Here is a 20,497-nt window from a genome sequence, read left to right as displayed (position 1 = left end):
AGAGTGAACCCAGACGGGAAAACCCTAATCGTGTCGGAGGTTGGAACAGCCGATACGGGGAAATACACGTGCGTAGCTACTAATTCTGCAGGAGAAGACGACAGAATTTTCAACGTAAATGTATATGGTATATATTTGACTTATTTCAAAACTCTTAATATGCTCGAGATCAATTAGGAAGGCGTCTTTAGGATATGCAATTTGCTAAGTGAATTTGAAGCCAAGAAAAATGGCATAACATTGTGTCCCTTTTCTCAAGAAAGGGCATATGTTCAGCTTAGTCAGGGCCGCTGGGGGCCCAGGGCTGGAGTTTCCACGGCCCCCAGTGTCGGCAGCCATGAGCTTAGTAGGTATTCCTGTTTTCTACCAGATGGGCCAGAAATGTGTTGAGTAGGAATTTGTTGCTGGCCAATGGCAGTGAAAGGGTTCATTTGTCTATTTAACAGTGTTAAAAGAGACTATGTGAAACGATTGATCTATATTCACTCTAGTTGCTCCCAGAATTGCTGAGAACAGAGACAAGCCAGGGGGACTTACTGCTGTTTTAGACACATCAATAAACATTGAATGCCTTGCAACTGGTAGCCCTCCACCGCAGATCAACTGGCTGAAAAATGGCCTTCCTCTTCCTGTGTCATCCCAAGTAAGACTTCTGTCTGCTGGACAATTATTCAGGTAAGTCTGGTTATTAAACTGTACAAATAGTTAAGTATTGTTGAATTGGGATATGAAGGACCAACAGGTGGAAACAGATTAAAGGGGCTCACTATAGGACATATGGACAAAAGAGTTATAATAGGGCACCCTATGCACCCATGCATACATACACTCATAGATACATACACATACATGCTATATACATACAGCCATACATACTCATAGCTACATACATGCTAAATATGTACAGCCATATATACACTGATAGATACATACACATACATGCTATATACATACATCCATACATACACTGATAGATACATACACATACATGTTATATTCATACAGCCATACATACACTCAGATACATACATGCTAGATACATACATGCTATATACATACAGCCATACATACACTGATACACACACATACATGCTATATACATACAGCCATACATACACTGATAGATAGATACACACACATACATGCTATATACATACTGCCATACAGTACATACAATCAGATACATACATGCTATATTCATGCAGCCATACATACACTGATAGATACATACACATGCATGCTATATACGTACAGCTATACCTACACTCAGATATATACACATACATGCTATATACATACATCCATACATACATACATACACTGATAGATATATACACATACTTGCTATATATGTACAGCCATACATACACATAATGCTATATACATACAGCCATACATACACTCAAATACATACATGCTATGTATGTACAGCCATATATACACACATTCATACTGCCATACATACAATCAGATACATAAATGCTATATACATACAGCCATACATACACTGATAGATACATACATACACATGCATGCTATATACATACAGCGATACAGACATACACATACATGCTATATACTTCCAGCCATACATACACTGGTAGATACATACTGTACACATACATGCTATATACATACAGCCATACATACACAGATAGACATAGAGCTGTGTGACACCCTGTAGGCGCAGGGAGATTCCCAGATAGACTGACATTGGATATTTGGCCTTAATCTACCCAAAAGTTGAAGAGTCTCCTGGACCTGTTCAGAGACCTTATCAGTCTGGATGCCCAGGGCCACCTCGTTGGCCTTCAACTCTTGGGTTCACTCCATCATGCCACAAATGGAAATATTAATCTATTATTCTATACCAATTAATTCTCCTCATATACTGTATGTTAAAAGTAGCCTCATATTGCCCCAGAAAGTATGTAAGATCTGTACCACAGTGATACAGAAAAGACCGCACTCATGATCACCGTTCCTTCAGAAGCTCTGGTGCACTGAACAATTAAGAGAAAGTTCAAGACCGGACAGGTTTATTAATGTGAAGAGTCAATGTTTTGGTCCCAACACAGGCCTTTGTCAAGATGGTTACATTGATGGTTACCAGATGTATATACCCTCTGAGAGAATGCCCAAACAGTGCAGTCTCCCAAACAGATGCATATCTTGTGAGCCCTGAAGTGGTGATCAGAGCAGGAAGGGAGGGAAAGAATAGTGCATTCCCCTAAGTTACATGTGGCATGAAAGGGATATTGTACCATAGAAAACGAGAGCCCAAAGTGAGACAAAAATGAGGCGATGAGATAACGTTTATAATAAGCTGTGTAGTAGTGACTGAGGCAGAGAGCGAGAAGAGGCTGGACCCAAGGAGAAAATGCCCGGTTATAGACTGTCAGGACCAAAACATCGATCCTTCACTTCACCTGAAGTTAAGACCTGCGAGTGCCTGAATTTTCTGTTCATTCGATTTGTGAATACAGTAACTGTATTTATCTATGTCTCATTCTGTATTAATACGTGCGTACTATGCTACAATATTTCTCAGAACTCTATAAACAAACAATAGGGCTGTAATCATGAAGAATGATTGTTGTTCTTCGTTTTAAAGACTCTTAGGGGTAATGTCACAGTCTTAGAAGTGGGTGAGCCAGCATCAAATCAAAGTGTCGCTTCTCCTTGTGACCTTGGGCAAGTCACTTTATCTCCCAATGCCTCAGGCACCAACAATAGATTGCAAGCTCTTTGGGCCATGGACTCATTGTGACTGTAACATATGAACAGCGATGTATTCTGTGACTATGTATGAAAAATATTATGGTTATTATATCATTAAAGTTGGAAGGCTCTTGGTTCTTGAATGTAATTATCCTAAAGGGGATATCATTTTCTGCTCTTGATTGGAGATTGTATCTTTTATCTTCTGTCTCCTTACAATCCACATGTGCCAAGTTTTACTTCTATCCTAAAGTAAACAATGTAGCAGATAAACCTATAGCAAGTCACCACCAGTAAATAATCCATTCAAAATAATAAAACATTTAAACCAAAGCCCAAGGTATTATTACACGTAGGGTTACATCACATATAGCGGCAGGGTTACTAAGGGTACTAACGGTACCTTTCTCTTGTATGGGCCATACAATGAATTTAAGCAAAGTGAAATCGTTAAATAGACCATAAGAAGCAATATTGAGTAAATGCGGTCTAAAAATATAATGCACTATAACTATATATATATATATATACAGGTAAACCCGTTATAACGCGACCCGTTATAACGCGATTCGGTTATAACGCGGTTTTCCCGTGGGTCCCGTTTCAAAAAAAAAAAAAATGTAAATTTTTTTTTTTTTTTGCACACTGCACACATTGCACACATTGCACACATTGCACACATTGCACACACTCTCACTGCACACACTGCACACACACTGTTCACTGCTCACACTGCACACACTGCACACACTGCACACACTGCTCACTGCTCACACTGCACACTGCACACACTGCACACAGCACACACTTTCACTGCACTCACTGCACAATGCTCACAGCACACACTGCACTTTCACATTCCCATATAGGCAGTGCTGGTAACTTCCCCCTCCCCCAGCAAAAGCTTTGTTTGCACATGAATAGAGAGGAATGCGATGGCCACTGAGCAGCCTTGTGTCAGGATGTGCTCACCACAAACGAGACGGGACCGCGGTGCTGAGGTGGGATAGGATATAACGCCACCCACAGCCATGAGGGCACGTCTTGATTGAAGAGTGGTCTGGGATTCCGGGATCGGGGTAGGAGAGGTACGGATGGTAGAGGGTGCGGAAGCCAAGTCCAGGGTTAGAGAGAGAGACGTTGTCGTTTACCGTAAGCCAGAATCGGAATGCCAGAGATGAGGAGAGTCGTGATGCCGTATGCCGAGTTCGGGATGCCAGAGGTTCAGGAAGACGTAGCAGAAGCCGGTCCGGTACACGAGGGAATCTGTGAAACAGAACTAGGGAGGCAGAGAGTGATGAAAACAACTGGTTCTATGCTCAGCCGATGAGTTAATGAATTTGGAGGGTATATGTAGGTATGAGGAACCAATAGCTGAGTAGCAAGGTGGGGGTGTGTGAATGGGCCAGGCTGAGACAGGGATAGGTCTAGATGAGTTCCTGGAGGAGGAGCTATAAATCCTAGAAGTATTGGTGAATTGTATTGTGGCATTGAAAAAGGGTACTGTCTCTTTAAAGGGTTGGTGCGCCCCTGTGTGGCCGCGCCTCCCTGTGGCAGCATCTGTAGCTGTGTGCGCGGACCCACGCCCTGAACAGAGGGCAGAAGAGGAGAGTAGACGTGCGCGCGCGCGCATAGGAGGACCGGAGCTCGGCGCCATGGGAAGGAGTCCCTGCGAGCCGCGGGAGGCCCAGACAGAGCCGCGGGTGAGTAAGGAGCACACCGTGCATGGCGTGACTCCTGCTTCCTTACAGTACCCCCCCCCCCTTCAGGGGCGACCTCCGGGCATCCATGACAAGGCTTGGAGGGATTCCTATGATGGAAAGCCTGAAGAAGGCGAGGTGCGTGAAGATCCCGATGGGGAATCCATGAACGTTCCTCAGGTCCGAACCCCTTCCAGTGAACCAGGTATTGTACTCCTCCTCTGGAAATCCTGGAATCCAAGATAAACTGGACCTCGTACTCCTGTTGACCCTGAATCGTAAGAGGAAGTGGAGGAGAAGTATTCTTGGAAAAGCGAGGACTCTGAAATACTGGTTTAAGTAAAGATACATGGAAGACCGAAGGTATTTTCATCGAAGGTGGAAGGCGTAGATGGTAAGCCACAGGATTAACCCTCCTAACTACGGGAAAGGGACCGAGGAACTTGGGAGCAAGCTTCATGGTAGGAACCTTTAGTCGGATATTCCTGGAAGAAAGCCACACCTTGTCTCCTGGAGCAAACTCCGGTACTTGACGTCGAAGGCGATCTGCCTGGAGTTTCTGTCTCCCTGTGGCTACCTTTAAGTTCTCCTGAATCCTTGTCCATAAGTCTTTCAGCCGGGAGATGCGCTTGTCCACCGCTGGTACTCCTGAGGATAAGGAGGAGAAGGGTAAACAGGAAGGATGAAAGCCACAATTAATAAAAAATGGAGATTCTTGAGTGGAATCATTGCAAAGAGAGTTAAGAGCAAACTCGGCCCAAGGAAGCAGATCCACCCAATCCTGCTGCGTATCGGTTATAAAACATCGAAGATACTGTTCCAGGTTTTGGTTGGCCCTTTCCGTCTGCCCATTGGTCTGTGGGTGGTATCCTGAAGAGAATTGAAGTGAAATCCCCAATTTTCGGGAAAAGGCACGCCAAAATCTTGATACAAATTGAGATCCGCGATCCGAAACAATGGTTGCTGGCACCCCATGAAGACGAAAAATCTCCTGAATGAAGATATCCGCAAGGCGGGAGGAATTCGGAAGACCCCTCAAAGGCACCAGGTGTGTCTGTTTGGAAAAACGATCAATGACCACAAGAATCGTATCCTTTCCCTTGGAGTCTGGAAGCTCTACAATGAAGTCCATAGAAATATGGTTCCAGGGACGATCTGGAATGGGTAAAGGAAGAAGAAGGCCTGCTGGTTTGACCCGAGGTACCTTGTTGCGAGCACAAGTACCACACGCTTTGACAAACTCCTCTACATCCTTAGCCCTCTCTGGCCACCAGAAGGTGCGTTGAACCAGGTCGTTGGTCTTCCGTATCCCCGGATGTCCTGCAGATTTAGAAGAATGGCACCATTCGAGAACCTTTTTGCGGTGTTGGAATGCCGTGTAGAGTCTTCCCTCCGGAACTTTGAGCCCTATAGGAGTCTGGGATTGTTCGGATTGAATCTTGCCCATAATATCAAAGGAGTTGGCGGACAAGATACATCTAGAAGGAATGATTGTCTCTAGCTGCTCTTCAGATTTGTCCTCAGCAAGGAACTGTCGAGAGAGAGCATCCGCTTTAAGATTCTTGGAGCCAGGAATGAAGGAGATAAGAAAATTAAATCGTGAAAAAAAAAATGCCCAGCGGGCTTGCCGAGAGTTCAAACGACGTGCCCCTTCCAGATAGAGAAGGTTCTTATGGTCTGTAAGAATGGTTATGGGTGTCTCTGTACCTTCTAAGAAATGTCTCCACTCTAATGCCAATTTGATTGCCAAAAGTTCCCGGTTCCCGACATCGTAGTTCCGTTCTGCAGATGAAAATTTCTTCGAAAAGAAGGCACACGGGTGCAGTCTGGCTAAGGGAGATGTCCTCTGGGACAAAACAGCCCCAGCACCGATGTCAGAAGCATCTACCTCCAAGGTAAATGGAAGTTTAGGATCCGGGTGTGTGAGGATGGGCGCAGAGACAAAAGCCGTTTTCAGCAGATCAAATGCCTGTATGGCAGTTTCAGACCACGATGAAGGATCTGCACCTTTCTTAGTGAGAGCAGTTATGGGAGATATTGTAGAGGAAAAATTGCGGATGAAACGTCGATAATAGTTCGCAAAACCCAGGAAGCGTTGCACGGCTTTGAGAGTGGTCGGGCGAGGCCAGTCCAAAATCGCCTTAAGTGTCTCTGGATCCATATTGAAACTGGAATCAGAAATAACGTAACCCAAAAACGCCACTGATTTGAGATGGAACTGACATTTCTCCAATTTCGCAAAGAGATGGTTCTCCCGAAGGCGTAACAACACCTGTTGAACGTGTTTGATGTGTTCTTGAGTGGATTGGGAAAAAATAAGGATGTCATCCAGGTAAACAATAAGAAATTTGTTAAGAATGTCCCGAAAAATCTCGTTGACAAAATCCTGGAAAACTGCTGGTGCGTTGCACAGTCCGAACGGCATCACCAGGTATTCGTAGTGGCCGTCATGGGTGTTAAAGGCAGTCTTCCACTCGTCTCCCTCTCGTATCCTTACTAAATTGTAGGCACCTCTCAAATCCAATTTAGAAAAGATAGTAGCTCCCTGGAGACGGTCAAATAGTTCCGGAATCAAGGGCAGAGGGTAGCGATTCTTGCGCGTGATGTTATTCAACCCCCGGTAGTCAATGCATGGACGGAGAGAACCGTCCTTCTTTTTGACGAAGAAGAAGCCTGCACCAACTGGAGAGGAAGATTTTCTGATGAAACCCCTTTCTAAATTCTCAGCGATGTAGGTGCTCATGGCTTTCGTCTCTGGGAGAGAGAGCGGATAGGATCATCCTCTAGGAAGAGGTGCTCCAGGAAGTAGATCAATGGGACAATCGAAAGGACGGTGCGGAGGTAGTATCTCGGAACGTGCCTTGTCGAACACATCACGGAATTCCCAGTACTCAGAAGGTAGAGAATCGATCTTCTCTGGCAGGGTAGACAACCCACCAATCATCTGGGAAATCCTGGTACAGGTCTTGGCACACGAAGTGGCCCACTGAATGGGTTCCCGATCCGTCCAGTCGATGCGAGGATTATGGAGTTGAAGCCAAGGAAGACCCACAATCAGCTCAGCCGAGGGAGAGTGTATCACATCGAGAGTAAGGAACTCCGTATGAAGATCAATGAACTGCATTAGGAGAGGCACCGTCTGTAGCGTGATAAATGCCGGTTGTAGAGGTCGACCGTCAATGGCCTCCAGACCTACTGGCGTCTTCTTGGTGATAAGCAAAATATTGTTTTGCCTAGCGAAAGTCTCATCGATGAAGTTACCAGCGGACCCGGAATCAATGAACACTCGCGCTTGAGCGTGAAACCCCTCTCCAGACAGTGTAATAGGCAACATTATCCTGGTGGGAAGTACGTCCTTGACAATAGGAGAAAGGGTGAGAATTCCCAACGAAACTCTCCTGGATTTTATTGGGATTTGGCGTTTCCACGGCTTGTGAGGACACTGGGGTAACGTGTGACTGGAGTTGCCACAGTACATGCAGAGACCGGCCTTGCGCCGACGTTGTTTCTCGGCAGGAGACAACTTGTTGCCCTCCAACTGCATTGGTTCCGGAATGTTCTCGGTAGGAGGTAACGGAGGAATGAAGGAAGGAGCAAGGTTTCTTGACACCCGTTGTCGGTAACGAGAGCGTTCGTATCTTCGTTCCTGTAGACGCTGATCTACTCGAACCGCCAGGGCGATTAACTCCTCTAAATCAGTAGGACGGTCCCGCGCCGCGAGCTCATCCTTCAGGTACTCAGACAGACCCTGCCAAAACGCAGAAGATAGTGCTTCATTATTCCAACCCGTCTCAGCAGCAAGAGTGCGGAACTCCACGGCATACCCGGCGACGGTACGATCTCCCTGGGTTATATGATGAATAGCCGAAGCTGCCATTAATTTCCGTGCCGGGGTATCGAAAACTCTTCGGAACTCCTCGACGAAGAGATCGATGTCCTGTGTGAGAGGCCCTTGTTGTTCCCAGATGGGAGAAGCCCATGCCAGTGCCTGGTCGGTGAGAAGAGACAGGATATAGCCGACCCTGGAGATAGAAGAGACAAAACGAGAGGGAGAGAGACGAAATTGGATGAGGCATTGGTTAAGGAAGCCCCTACATCCTTGGGGATCCCCAGCATAGTGTTTGGGAGGAGGAATACGAGGTTCCAGGGCAAACGGAGGAGTGGGAAAGGTAGTTGCAGGTGCAGGGGAAGCTCCGGGTGACAGTTGCCGAGTGAGAGCTCGAACTTGAACCGTAAGGGAGTGAACACTTTGCTGCAACGTATCCGTCCGTCTATCTGCTTGTTCCAGATAAGTCTCTAGTCTGGTAAAAAGAGCAGTATGGGCATTAATAGTGCGCTCCACCTCAGCGGGGTCCATGTTTGTTGGGCTGAGCACAATGTCAGGATGTGCTCACCACAAACGAGACGGGACCGCGGTGCTGAGGTGGGATAGGATATAACGTCACCCACAGCCACGAGGGCACGTCTTGATTGAAGAGTGGTCTGGGATTCCGGGATCGGGGTAGGAGAGGTACGGATGGTAGAGGGTGCGGAAGCCAAGTCCAGGGTTAGAGAGAGAGACGTTGTCATTTACCGTAAGCCAGAATCGGAATGCCAGAGATGAGGAGAGTCGTGATGCCGTATGCCGAGTTCGGGATGCCAGAGGTTCAGGAAGACATAGCAGAAGCCGGTCCGGTACACGAGGGAATCTGTGAAACAGAACTAGGGAGGCAGAGAGTGATGAAAACAACTGGTTCTATGCTCAGCCGATGAGTTAATGAATCTGGAGGGTATGTAGGTATGAGGAACCAATAGCTGAGTAGCAAGGTGGGGGTGTGTGAATGGGCCAGGCTGAGACAGGGATAGGTCTAGATGAGTTCCTGGAGGAGGAGCTATAAATCCTAGAAGTATTGGTGAATTGTATTGTGGCATTGAAAAGGGGTACTGTCTCTTTAAAGGGTTGGTGCACCCCTGTGTGGCCGCGCCTCCCTGTGGCAGCGTCTGTAGCTGCGTGCGCGGACCCACGCCCTGAACCGAGGGCAGAAGAGGAGAGTAGACGTTCGCGCGCGCGCATAGGAGGACCGGAGCTCGGCGCCATGGGGAAGGAGTCCCTGCGAGCCGCGGGAGGCCCAGACAGAGCCGCGGGTGAGTAAGGAGCACGCCGTGCACGGCGTGACTCCTGCTTCCTTACACCTTGGGGACATCTCTGTTAGCGTTTAGTAAACTTTAGTCAGTGCTGTCCATCACCTGCTGACCAAGGAACCCATGAACTGACGACAATCTGAGCTGATATCCCAGGGGCTGCATCTGACTCGCAGCCCTTGGCTTCATTTTTTTAGAATGAGGTACAGCCGCAACACACCTTATGACCTATTCAATGGAAGATGTCCCACAGTCCTACAAAAATGTCCTGCCCACTGCAGTTAAGGGATGTCCTCAGCATTTTTTTTATTAGTAAGGTATTTATCTGATACTACTACTGTACTTAATGAAATTTGAATGTATTGCATATTGCAGCAATACGTGTTACAGTACTCACTATTTTGGGGCTTGTAAAAGATAAACTATTAAACATGTCCATAATTGTGAAACAAACGTAATCATCAGGGTAGAAAAGGTATTTCCCCAGCTTAACACTCATGCATAATTTACCTTCAGCACAGTAAGGCGAGACCATTATAAGCAAAGCGTGTGCAGAACCAGGGACTGCTGCACCCGACAGCGAACAGTCCAACACATTGATTCAGGCACCCCTCACGTGCGCCGTGCGCATGCGCCGTGCGGCTCGTGAGGTGTGGATGTTGGCTGCCAGTTCCCCCTGCTCCTCTGCGGTTCGTTGTGTAATGACCCAGCGGGGTCATGTGACGTCACGGCACCAGCACCACCACCCGCTCCCCCCCCCTCCTCCCGCGCAGGCAGCGGTGGGGAGAAGGTAAGCGGTAGTTCGGTAGTAGAACATCTTGCTCCCACCGGTGCAAGAGGAACATTTCTAACAGTTGACAGTGACATTGGACTCCAGTAGGGAAGGGGTGCAGGCTACATTTAATTAACTCCTTCGCTGCCATCTCCTGTCCCGCGGTGACAGGGGGAAGCGGGGACCGGAGGGACATCCCCGCTCCCATCTCCTGTCCCGCGGGGTGAAGGGTGCTGCTGGGGGGGAGAGGGTGATGATGCATTTTTTTTCCGCGACCCCGTTACTAACGCGGTGGTCTCGGGGTGGACCCCGAGGACCGCGTTATATATATAACTATAGTGATAATTACAGAAGAAGTCAGACTCCCTGCTCGCTTCTTATAATAATATTTATCTTATTTAGCTGCAGTGTATTCAGTGCTGTATATTGTGTTTTCAAGGTAAAACAAAGAGTTTACAATTTAAAACATGGTGTACAGAGAAATAAAGTGACTTGCCCCAGGTCTCGAGGAGCTGCATGTGGGATTCACAACACTTTTCCCTTGGTGACTTTTCCTTCTTTGCTTCTGATATTCAATGTCAAACTGTGCTACAGTTGTTAGTGGGTTGCGCCCACTCACCTGAGTAATATACAGATAACATAAAGTGGCTGTTATTGGCCATTCTGTTTTGTAGGATTTCAAGGGTTCAGAAATCTGATGTTGGTACCTACACGTGCGTAGCTTCTAACAGAGCCGGCGTGGACAAGAGAGATTACAAGCTGCACGTTTATGGTATGTTATGTGAACTCTCATAATGGGACACACAGGGGTGTCCTTGGTCCGTGGGACCGCTTTGTATATGTTGTAAATAAATCTCCTGTGTCATGTTTAGTACAACGAGTTGGTAAAGTAAAAGCACAAAGCAAAACCTTATATCCGGCATCAGTCCCGTTTGCAAACTGCTAGCGAGATATCATAGTCCTTATTCACAACACCTTTCTGGGATTAACACTTTGAGCGCCGGAGCAGCCATGGTACCAGAGTGACAGCATGAAGCAGTCATGTCACTAACGACAGACAGAAGAGGAGGAGTTATCTGCGCAGAACGCTATCTCCCCCAGAGGTACATGGGGGACCCCTGAGTGCCTGACTATGTACTGGGGAACGCAAAGGGTTAAAGACTGAGTCACAATACTCGTTAAGTCCGGTCTCATAATATCACGTTAATTAGGATTTGGCATTATTATCACTTCCCTGAACCCAAATTACACACAAAAATGAGGGCTTTGCATATCTCACTAGCATAAGCTTTATGTGACGTTGTTGTAGCATAATGTTGCATTATTTGCCAATAATGTGACGTTGGGCGTTGCTGCGCTACAGACCCTGAAATAGGTGTTTCACTGAAGTTAAGAAAGAGAGGAGCGAAGAAGGAAATAACGTTATGTTAGTTACCTCAGGCCTAACTGGCGTTACACCCATCCAGACCCTGTAAAAGCCCTATGTGAGTAACACCAAGATTAGGTTTGACCTATCTAATGTCATGTTAAGTCCCGGCATTAACAAACTCTTATGGATATGCACTGATAATATAATGCCTCATTTGCATCTAATTATCACTAATGGACATTGGAGGTAGAAAAATATTGTTGCAGAGATTGAGCTGTGACAGGGGCATATAACTCTAACACAGTTGTTAGTTTATATAGCCTCTTTAGATATTACAATGATATTAACTTGCATGTAAATTATGTAAGTTGTGAATTATTGCAACCACTTTGTGTACAATTACTATACAGTTGAACAACATACTGTACTGTATAAACATCATTTAGCTTCCCCAGAAATAGGTCCCTTTAGATAATGTTCCCAAAGCTGACATTGCCGGCTGCCGTATCATTTGGAAATATTGTAGCTCACTACAATACTTTTCTATATTGTAGAAGGTTCTCTCACCCTCGATACTTTTCTATATTGTATAAGGTTCTCTCACACTCGATACTTTTCTATATTGCACAAGGTTCTCTCACACTGGTATTTTCACAAATGGTGATTATTTTTAACCTTGTTCCTATTTCTCTATAGTATCACCAAGTATGGACAACGCCGATGTAACTCAGCAGGTGACAGTCGTGCAGGGAAACCATAGCACCATGACATGTTTTGCGGATGGAATACCCCCACCAAATATAGCATGGTTTAAAGATGGGACCCCCTTAGAAAACGGGTATCGTTCAAGTTTGCAAGATAAAGGAAAGGTCCTTCAGATATTAAGTGTAGGAATGGATGATATAGGAAGATTCACTTGCATTGCCACTAATGAAGCTGGAAGTGTCAGCAAGCATTTTATCTTAAATGTCATGGGTAAGTTATATTTCCACTCTCTAAATAAGCTATAAAATCGTGTATTGTAACTTCTTGTGACAGGAACCACCAGTAATCTAAACTGCACAGTCACGTGGGATTGGTCTCCATTGGTGTCTCCATAACTGGACCCAGCATTGCTTGCACAATAGTCAGGTTTTACAGTTACAGCCAAGACAAAGAACATGGCCTCCATGTCATTACCCAGAGTGCTTGTCTGCATCTTACACACTGTATGACGGTGGGGTAAATAAAGCTTGAGAGACCTGAGGAAGGCAAGCTGAGTGTGCTTCAAAGTCTTTTGTTTATCTAAGTGCCAAGCGAGGGTAAGCATGTGCCCGCGCACGAACGCACCACATGAGCGGGGACGGGACAATTTAAATTGCCGAAACTAAACTCGGCAAGCACCGCGCGGTCAGCACGCTCTGCGCTAGCGTGGCCGCCGCCTAAAGATTCAATCCCTTCCACTGAAACTATGATTTGTAATGGCAAATATAGGGGAAATTCCCCAGTCGTCAAATAAATAGTCTATAAGGAATGAAGGCACCAGTGTTTAGAAAGTTACAAAACAACGTACATAATAATAACTTTATATGTCCTAATGCGCCTTTCTCCCGATGGGACTGAAAGTGCATCACAATTACAGTATAGCGCGCGGTACGCAGCACCTAGGGTGAGACACGCTCACAGAGACTCAACGTTTCACGAGAGGCCCAAGATGTTGGGTCTCTCTGAGCGGGGGGCTCTGCCTGTGCACGTTTTATTTATATATGGTAAGTATTTATCATTGTCTGATGTTGCTTTTGGAACTTGTATTTTATCAATTGAAATCTCAAATACATGTTGGTTGATTTGTCCTCCTCCTTCCTTATATTATATTTATTTGGGATTGGGGAATTAAGTACACAGAATGTGTCACACATTGTGGGGGAATCGACACAAACCCAAGATCGCAATGTAGAGGAAAGTCTGTGATTACTGAACTTCCTTCCCGCAGGTCTGACTCTACGTATGAAATCCGATTGTACCGTTACATTGACACATGTCGTTATGCAACTCTCGGCATCAGCTTCCAAACAAGTGTGCGCTCCTGGAAATAGCTGGATATTTAGGGTTTGGTAACGATGAGCAATAGATGTTTAATACCACGTGCATCGCATTCAAATATAGAGATGTCTCTCGTGGCAGACAGCAGTGGCCAAACCCGTAGCATGGACAAAGCCGCAGCAGAAGACTTCTGTGAAAGGGATTTTTCCATTTTGTAGTGGGACTCTGGGAGGATGAAAGCACAGTATGGGGCTTATTCATTAAACTGCGATAGTACCGATTGGGGCGCCACCGCACAGAAACTCCTATTGACTTCAATAAAAGTGTCCGCAAGATAGTGCCCCAATGGGCACCAAATCAATTTAATAAATAGGACTGCGGAAAAACTTCTCTAGGTGCTTTATATAGTGCGTATATCTACTTCCATGTTGACTCTATTTCTAATAATATAAATATTAAGACCCATATTTACTAAGCAGTGCTATTTCCCCAGATACCTTCCTGCCCATTAAAGTAACTGGGTGGTGCTCTGCCGCGGGACGCTGGCTTATAGAATAGCACCTCATGGAACATCATTACGGTGCTTTGTTGTTTTAATTCATCCAGTGCATGTTCTCAAAATATTTTTCTATACAAGACCTAAGCAATATTGTTAATAAGCTTGTTTCCTGTTTTTAGAGCCCCCTCACATTAATGGATCCGAGTTCACTGAAGAAATATCGGTGGTTGTAAATAACCAATTAGACCTACTTTGTTATACCACTGGTTTCCCACCTCCATTAATAACATGGCTCAAGGATGGACAGACCCTTTCACAGACCGCCAATACGCATCTCATTCAAGGAGGACAGATACTGCGAATAAGAAGCGTGCAGGTAAATATTAGCGGAAACCGTAACATAACATTGGACACTTCATAGCTAAAACCAACCTTATATTAAATAGTTCAATTTTAGGCAAAATGTATTGTGGCCTGACGGAGATTCATACTGTGTGAGTTCTTAATATGCTAAGTATTTTACATTTTAGTGTGGTAATCATAGGATGGACATCAGACTTTGGTCAAATCAAAAGAGATTTAGCATAAAAGGGAAGAAATATAACAGTCCATTTATTACAGAGATAACATAATAAAGACAGCCTCTGCTCATTCAGGAGACGTTAAACTGACTTTTGGAATTGCCGTCTTTACTCCCAGTTACGTGACTTACAGAGTAGAAAGCAGCAGTACAGCAGTCACGGGCTTAGGCTTAAAGAAGATTAGTAGGTACGTGGGCAGTATTGCAGGGACACTGCCTGAGCTCCCTGCCACAACCCTCCCTGATATAGGGCTAACCGCCTGCTCAAAGCAGCAACCCTGACCACGATCAAAATAGTTTTACAGTATTTAAACCGGGGGAATGGGAGGGGGGTCCTCCAGGTGATGCTGGGTCCTCGGGTGAGGGGTGATCCTCCGGGGGGGTGGGGTTGTCCTCCAGGGGATGGGGGTGTTCTCGGGGGCATGGGGGGTCCTTATTGGTAATGGGAGTGTTCCCCGAGGGATATTGGTCCCCAGTTGGATGGAGACTATTTGCAGTTTGGAGACCTCTTGTTTTTGAGTTTCTTACAGGTTTAGGTGCCTGTACACTTCTTGGTTATACACATGGAAACAATAGAAAATGATTAAAAAAAAAGAGAGAGCAGAACGATATGAAGAAAGCGCAGCGCCCCAGGGTCACCAGGGTCACAGTATGTGCAGAACTCCAGCACCTAACACTATACATATCTTGGGAACCCAGCTTTCTCCAGAGCTAATGATAGCGCGGCTCAACCCAGAGGACCCCCAGGTCTAATACTGTGATGGAAATCACGACTGCGCTTTAGTGAATGCAGTGCCCCGGGAGCGGAGAAACCAGCTCTGTACTCGGGGGCACTGGGACCCCACAACTGTCTGACACAACTGCATGTTAAGGCTCAAATCCACTAAGCTCAGTTAAGTGACTTGTTACGTTAACCTAACGTAATGTCAGGTTCAGCCTTCAAGTGCATTTCAACGGACAATAATGTAATGTTAAGCCAGGTTTTCTCCCGGAAACAGCATCTCTCTTCCTCTCTCTCTGTCTTCCTCGCTCCCTCTCTCTCTCCCTCTCTCTCTTCCTCTCTCTCTTCCTCTCTCTCCTCCTCTCTCTCTTTCTCTCCCCTCCCCAGCCCCTCCAAAAGCCCTATTTCAGGGTCTGGATAGGAGTAATGCCACCTTTAGGATTGATAACATCACATTATTGTAGCACAACATCGCATTAAGAATATGCCCATGGAATGTATTTTTCGCTGCTGTTTTTGCATATAATTAACTTTGAGAATACGCGTTAAGCTCACGGAAGATAATGAATTGTTAGCCCGGATTTTACAGAGCGCTGCGGACTTTTATCTGTCAAAATACCCCTTAGGCTGCAATGATAGAGACTAAACACTGCAATTCGGTTTGTTTAGTAGAAATTGGAACAAAAAACAATTCAGGTTTAGAAGAAATTTGATTATTGATTCCCTTTTATATTTCGTGGTATTTATAGACGTCGTGTTTTTATATTTCCCGTCTTGCATCGCCGCTTATTCACACCGCTGCTTTTCAGGAGGAGAGCTTGGGACGGTACACGTGTTTGGCTTCGAATCGCGCAGGAGACACTAAAAAAGAATTCGCAGTCAAAATCCACGGTAGGTACAGATACTGCCGTGTTCAAATGTGAGTATAAATAACGTGTGTAAGGCGTTCTTTACCTTATGGATCTGTACAAGGTGCTAGCGATGAACTCATCTCACCTCTATTGGTGTATACCAAGCGAACTGGAGCAGCAGGCATATAAATATATATTGTTTGTCTTATAACGTAGATGTAAATGAAAGCGATTCTTAACACAGCATTTTGTGCTGAATTCTCCCGTGATAAGGTAAAAATGAAAATATTGCATCATTTTACAGTACATCTAGATTGTACTTAGATTGTAAGCTCTTCGGGGCAGGGGCGCCTTTCCAATTATATTATGTCTGAAGCACTTATTCCCATTGTGTTATAATATGTCATCACGTGTATTGTAAAGCGCTATGTACCCGGATGGTACTACTGTATATAAATAAAGATATACACATACTGTGCTTCTGGGGTACACCACTAACCGTATTGGCCTGAATATAGTGCTATGTTTTTTCCCCAAAAATGTCCTTCTGAAAACTGCACTCGTATTATATACGCAGCCTAACACCTTTTATTTTTCATGTAGAACATCTTCAAAACTTTAGGGTCGTATTATGTGCGAAGCCGTGCTATATTCGGGCCAATACGGTATAATTCTATTTTATATATTACATTTTGTGCATTTACACCATGAATCAGTTGCTGCTCTCGCTTGTATTATAAAATATATATATATTTGTACGTCTGCTTTTTTTAGTGCCTCCTAATATTGCGGGCACCAGTGAGACGCAGCGTCTTACAGTTCTGCGCCACACGCAGGTGACCCTTGAGTGTAACTCGGATGCTATTCCACCCCCGAAAATTACTTGGCTGAAGGATGACAGAACATTACAGGTAAACTTTTATTATACTCATCCATATACCAAAAAAGGGGCAGATTAGGGAGTGATCAACTAAACCATACTAATTGAAATGATAAATGATAAATTAACAAATCCAATCGATAATTGTGAAATGGGTGCAAACTGTGAACTGAAAAGTGAATCCGTAAAAATGAAGAGTACAAAGTGATTGTACCCCAAAGAAAATTCACTTAAATGCACACCACTAGTTAAGATATAACTTTTATTATTTATTACTTAAAACATATATTACCAAGTGTGTATGTAACGGTGTTTAAAAAGAAATTAAATCAAATAACAGATGCACCAGAGTCACCTCTCATATATAAACACTCCTACTCAGTAGTAATGGTAGGGTGCTGGGGACTAAATGGTGCAATCAGTCAGGGTGGAGAGACCCCCAGATCAGTGAATAGCACAGATGGTATATTGATAGTGCTAACCGTGGAAATGGGATAACTAATAGACATATAGGTATCCCATTAAAACTAATCTGTACTGCCCGCACTGCACTACAATGAATAGTAGATGTATATATATATATATTAAATTAATGCAGCACAGGTAACACTTGAGTCCACAACAAAACGAAACGTCTTTAGCACCCCTTGCACAGTACAAGTGCATATATAGCGTGTTAACAACACCAGTGCATCAAGGGGCACAATGTGAACCTCCTGTACTACTTAATGGAAGGCAGATACACGTCCTTCACTGTTAGAATACACATGAATGGTAACCTAATGGTATAACACTGATCGACTGACTGAAGAAAACTGTATTAAAACAGCTCCATAATGGAGACTGATGACAACATCACGTGCCCAACGCACGTATCCCTCCAGCTGCGGAGCTCCGTCAGGGACAAAATTTCCCCCACCGACGGGAGGTCTCACTGTTACACGGTGTTGTGGTGCTCACCTGCAGGTATACAGAAGGCCCTGAGCTTCCGCCGATGTTAGTTGGGGATAAACAGGACAGGCTTTTGGTGATCCGCAGTTCTCTTCTCCTCTGGTACAGCGCCTCCATTCCCAATCAGGTCCCAGGTCCAGGATAGAACTAAACACCCCCCCACTCCCCAGGAACGGACAAGGGTAGACAGAACCACTACAACCCACTCCCAGGAGGGGAGAGGGGAGAAACACACCTCACTCAGGAGTGAGAGAGACAGAAGCACTAAATTTGGCTGCAGCTCCTTTTTGTTACCAGAGGAGGGTCCCCAGGTCGATGCCCCTATTATGGGCAGTACCTCAGCCTTGGACCACCCCTCCCCTGTCACTACTAGGGAGTGGTTTACAGCAGTAGGGCAGCTATTAACCCTAACACTGCCTGCGCTGGTACCAGGGCTAATGTGTTAGGCAAGGAATTAGTAGTATATCCATATATATATAGTGAGTTATAATGCAGCAGGAGCAATATAATCTGTTACAAGTGTGTGTGTGTGTGTGTGTGTGTGTGTGTGTGTGTGTGTGTGTGTGTGTGTGTGTGTGTGTGTGTGTGTGTGTGTGTGTGTGTGTGTGTGTGTGTGTGTATATGTATACATATATGTATATATGTACACACACAACAGATTATATTGCTCCTGCTGCATTATAACTCACACTATCACAGAGTTTTATTAGGCTTCCCTGGCATTGATAACGCAGGATGTCACAAAGTCCCACCATAACGCGCCAGCACTAACAGTAATGTTTGCTTCATATGTACAGATAGATATACAAACTCTCTGAACACAGAGATGCATATTTTGCTTTGTTTGGGACATAATTTTACTCTTGGTGCTGTCATGTTCTTTCTATAGAGCAAAGTGTTACTAGAAGTGAGAGAGGTAGGGAAGCGCCTATATAGATCCCTGGCCAGACCTCACCTGGACTGTGTTCAGTTATACACGTACCGCCAAAGTGTGACAAACCGCTTCTAGAGAGCCCTTTCCGATGGCACCGGCTCGCTTAGCTATGCTGTAAGCCTTTCTTGCATGTCCAATCCGTGTCTCAAAGGCTTTTTTAGAAGCGTTTTCACTCTTGCTCTGACAATCCGATTGGTTTGTAAAAAAAGCCAAAAACTTGCATTTTTTGCCCATAACTGCTATTCTAGTAGCTCCGTTATGCAAACCGCTTTTAAAAACACCACCTAAATAGCGGCGACATTGGTATTGCAAGTTACATAAAAAATGTTCACATCACTGTTATAATTTTTTGTCACAGTTTGTGATTTTTTGCAGTTTCTATCCAGAGCTTGAAATATAGGTTTGGCTGAGAGAGTAAAACCCATACTGTAAGTCAGACTGGGGATGGAGTTAGCCGCACCTCAGGTCATTCCGCTTCTAAAGCACGTACACTCCGGGCGGTTTGGCTGTTACACCGGGCGGTTTGGCGGTTACACCGGGCGGTTTGGCTGTTACACCGGGCGGTTTGGCTGTTACACCGGGCGGTTTGGCTGTTACACCGGGCGGTTTGGCTGTTACACCGGGCGGTTTGGCTGTTACACCGGGCGGTTTGGCTGTTACACCGGGCGGTTTGGCTGTTACACCGGGCGGTTTGGCTGTTACACCGGGCGGTTTGGCGGTTACACCGGGTGGACGGGCGGTTTGGCTGTTACACCGGGCGGTTTGGCTGTTACACCGGGCGGTTTGGCTGTTATACTATGCGGTCTGTCACTTGTGTTTAAAAGCGATTTGCAATAGAGAATAGGTTTTTTCCCCTCACATTTCATTCCGCTTCTTGTAAACATGCGGTTTGGCAATGTCTCCAGATGGATATAAATCAGAGGTCGTGCAGAGCTACATTACAATGCTACGTCCTCTACATCATGAAAGCAATGGCCCTCAAAATGTGCAGCGCAGAAGAAAAGAGGGAGGGTGATAGGATAGAAAGTTTTACTTACTGTACAGTACAGCAAGGCTATCAACAAAATACAGAAGGGAACGTGAGAAAGAGAAATGTCAGAGGCTGGAGCATGGGAGGCTCAGGATCAGAGAGGGAAACAATTATATATATTTTCAGTGTTCGCTTCTTTGTTAAACATTTCACCTATGGTAATCCCAAAGGGCTAATAATGTTGAGAAATTAGCCTCCAATTAGAGGTGGTGGAGGCTAATGTACAGTAGTTCAGGAATTCAAAGTTGTTTGGGATAGATCTTGGTATTGTGAAAGCCATTCAGCAAATGCCGTGAGGCTCCCAGCAGGAGAGGAGGTGGCACGTAAGGTTTCCAGGTGTCCAGTA

General features: G+C 45.2%; 1 protein-coding gene across 1 annotated transcript in view; it reads left to right on the top strand.

Annotated features, from left to right (window-relative positions):
- Positions 1 to 20,497, top strand: part of HMCN1 (hemicentin 1) — a 302,818-nt gene that overhangs the window by 203,318 nt on the left and 79,003 nt on the right. Inside the window, exons 65-71 of the mRNA XM_075616900.1 lie at positions 3 to 127; positions 492 to 675; positions 10,989 to 11,086; positions 12,380 to 12,658; positions 14,384 to 14,580; positions 16,315 to 16,396; positions 17,131 to 17,267. Coding sequence (XP_075473015.1) covers positions 3 to 127; positions 492 to 675; positions 10,989 to 11,086; positions 12,380 to 12,658; positions 14,384 to 14,580; positions 16,315 to 16,396; positions 17,131 to 17,267 — 1,102 coding nt within the window. The remainder of the gene's footprint in view (positions 1 to 2; positions 128 to 491; positions 676 to 10,988; positions 11,087 to 12,379; positions 12,659 to 14,383; positions 14,581 to 16,314; positions 16,397 to 17,130; positions 17,268 to 20,497) is intronic.

This window comes from Ascaphus truei, chromosome 10 (genome assembly GCF_040206685.1).
Source record: "Ascaphus truei isolate aAscTru1 chromosome 10, aAscTru1.hap1, whole genome shotgun sequence".
Classification (NCBI taxonomy): Eukaryota; Metazoa; Chordata; class Amphibia; order Anura; family Ascaphidae; genus Ascaphus; species Ascaphus truei.
The sequence above is the reverse complement of the archived record's forward strand: the minus strand, read 5'-3'. Positions and strand labels throughout refer to the sequence as shown.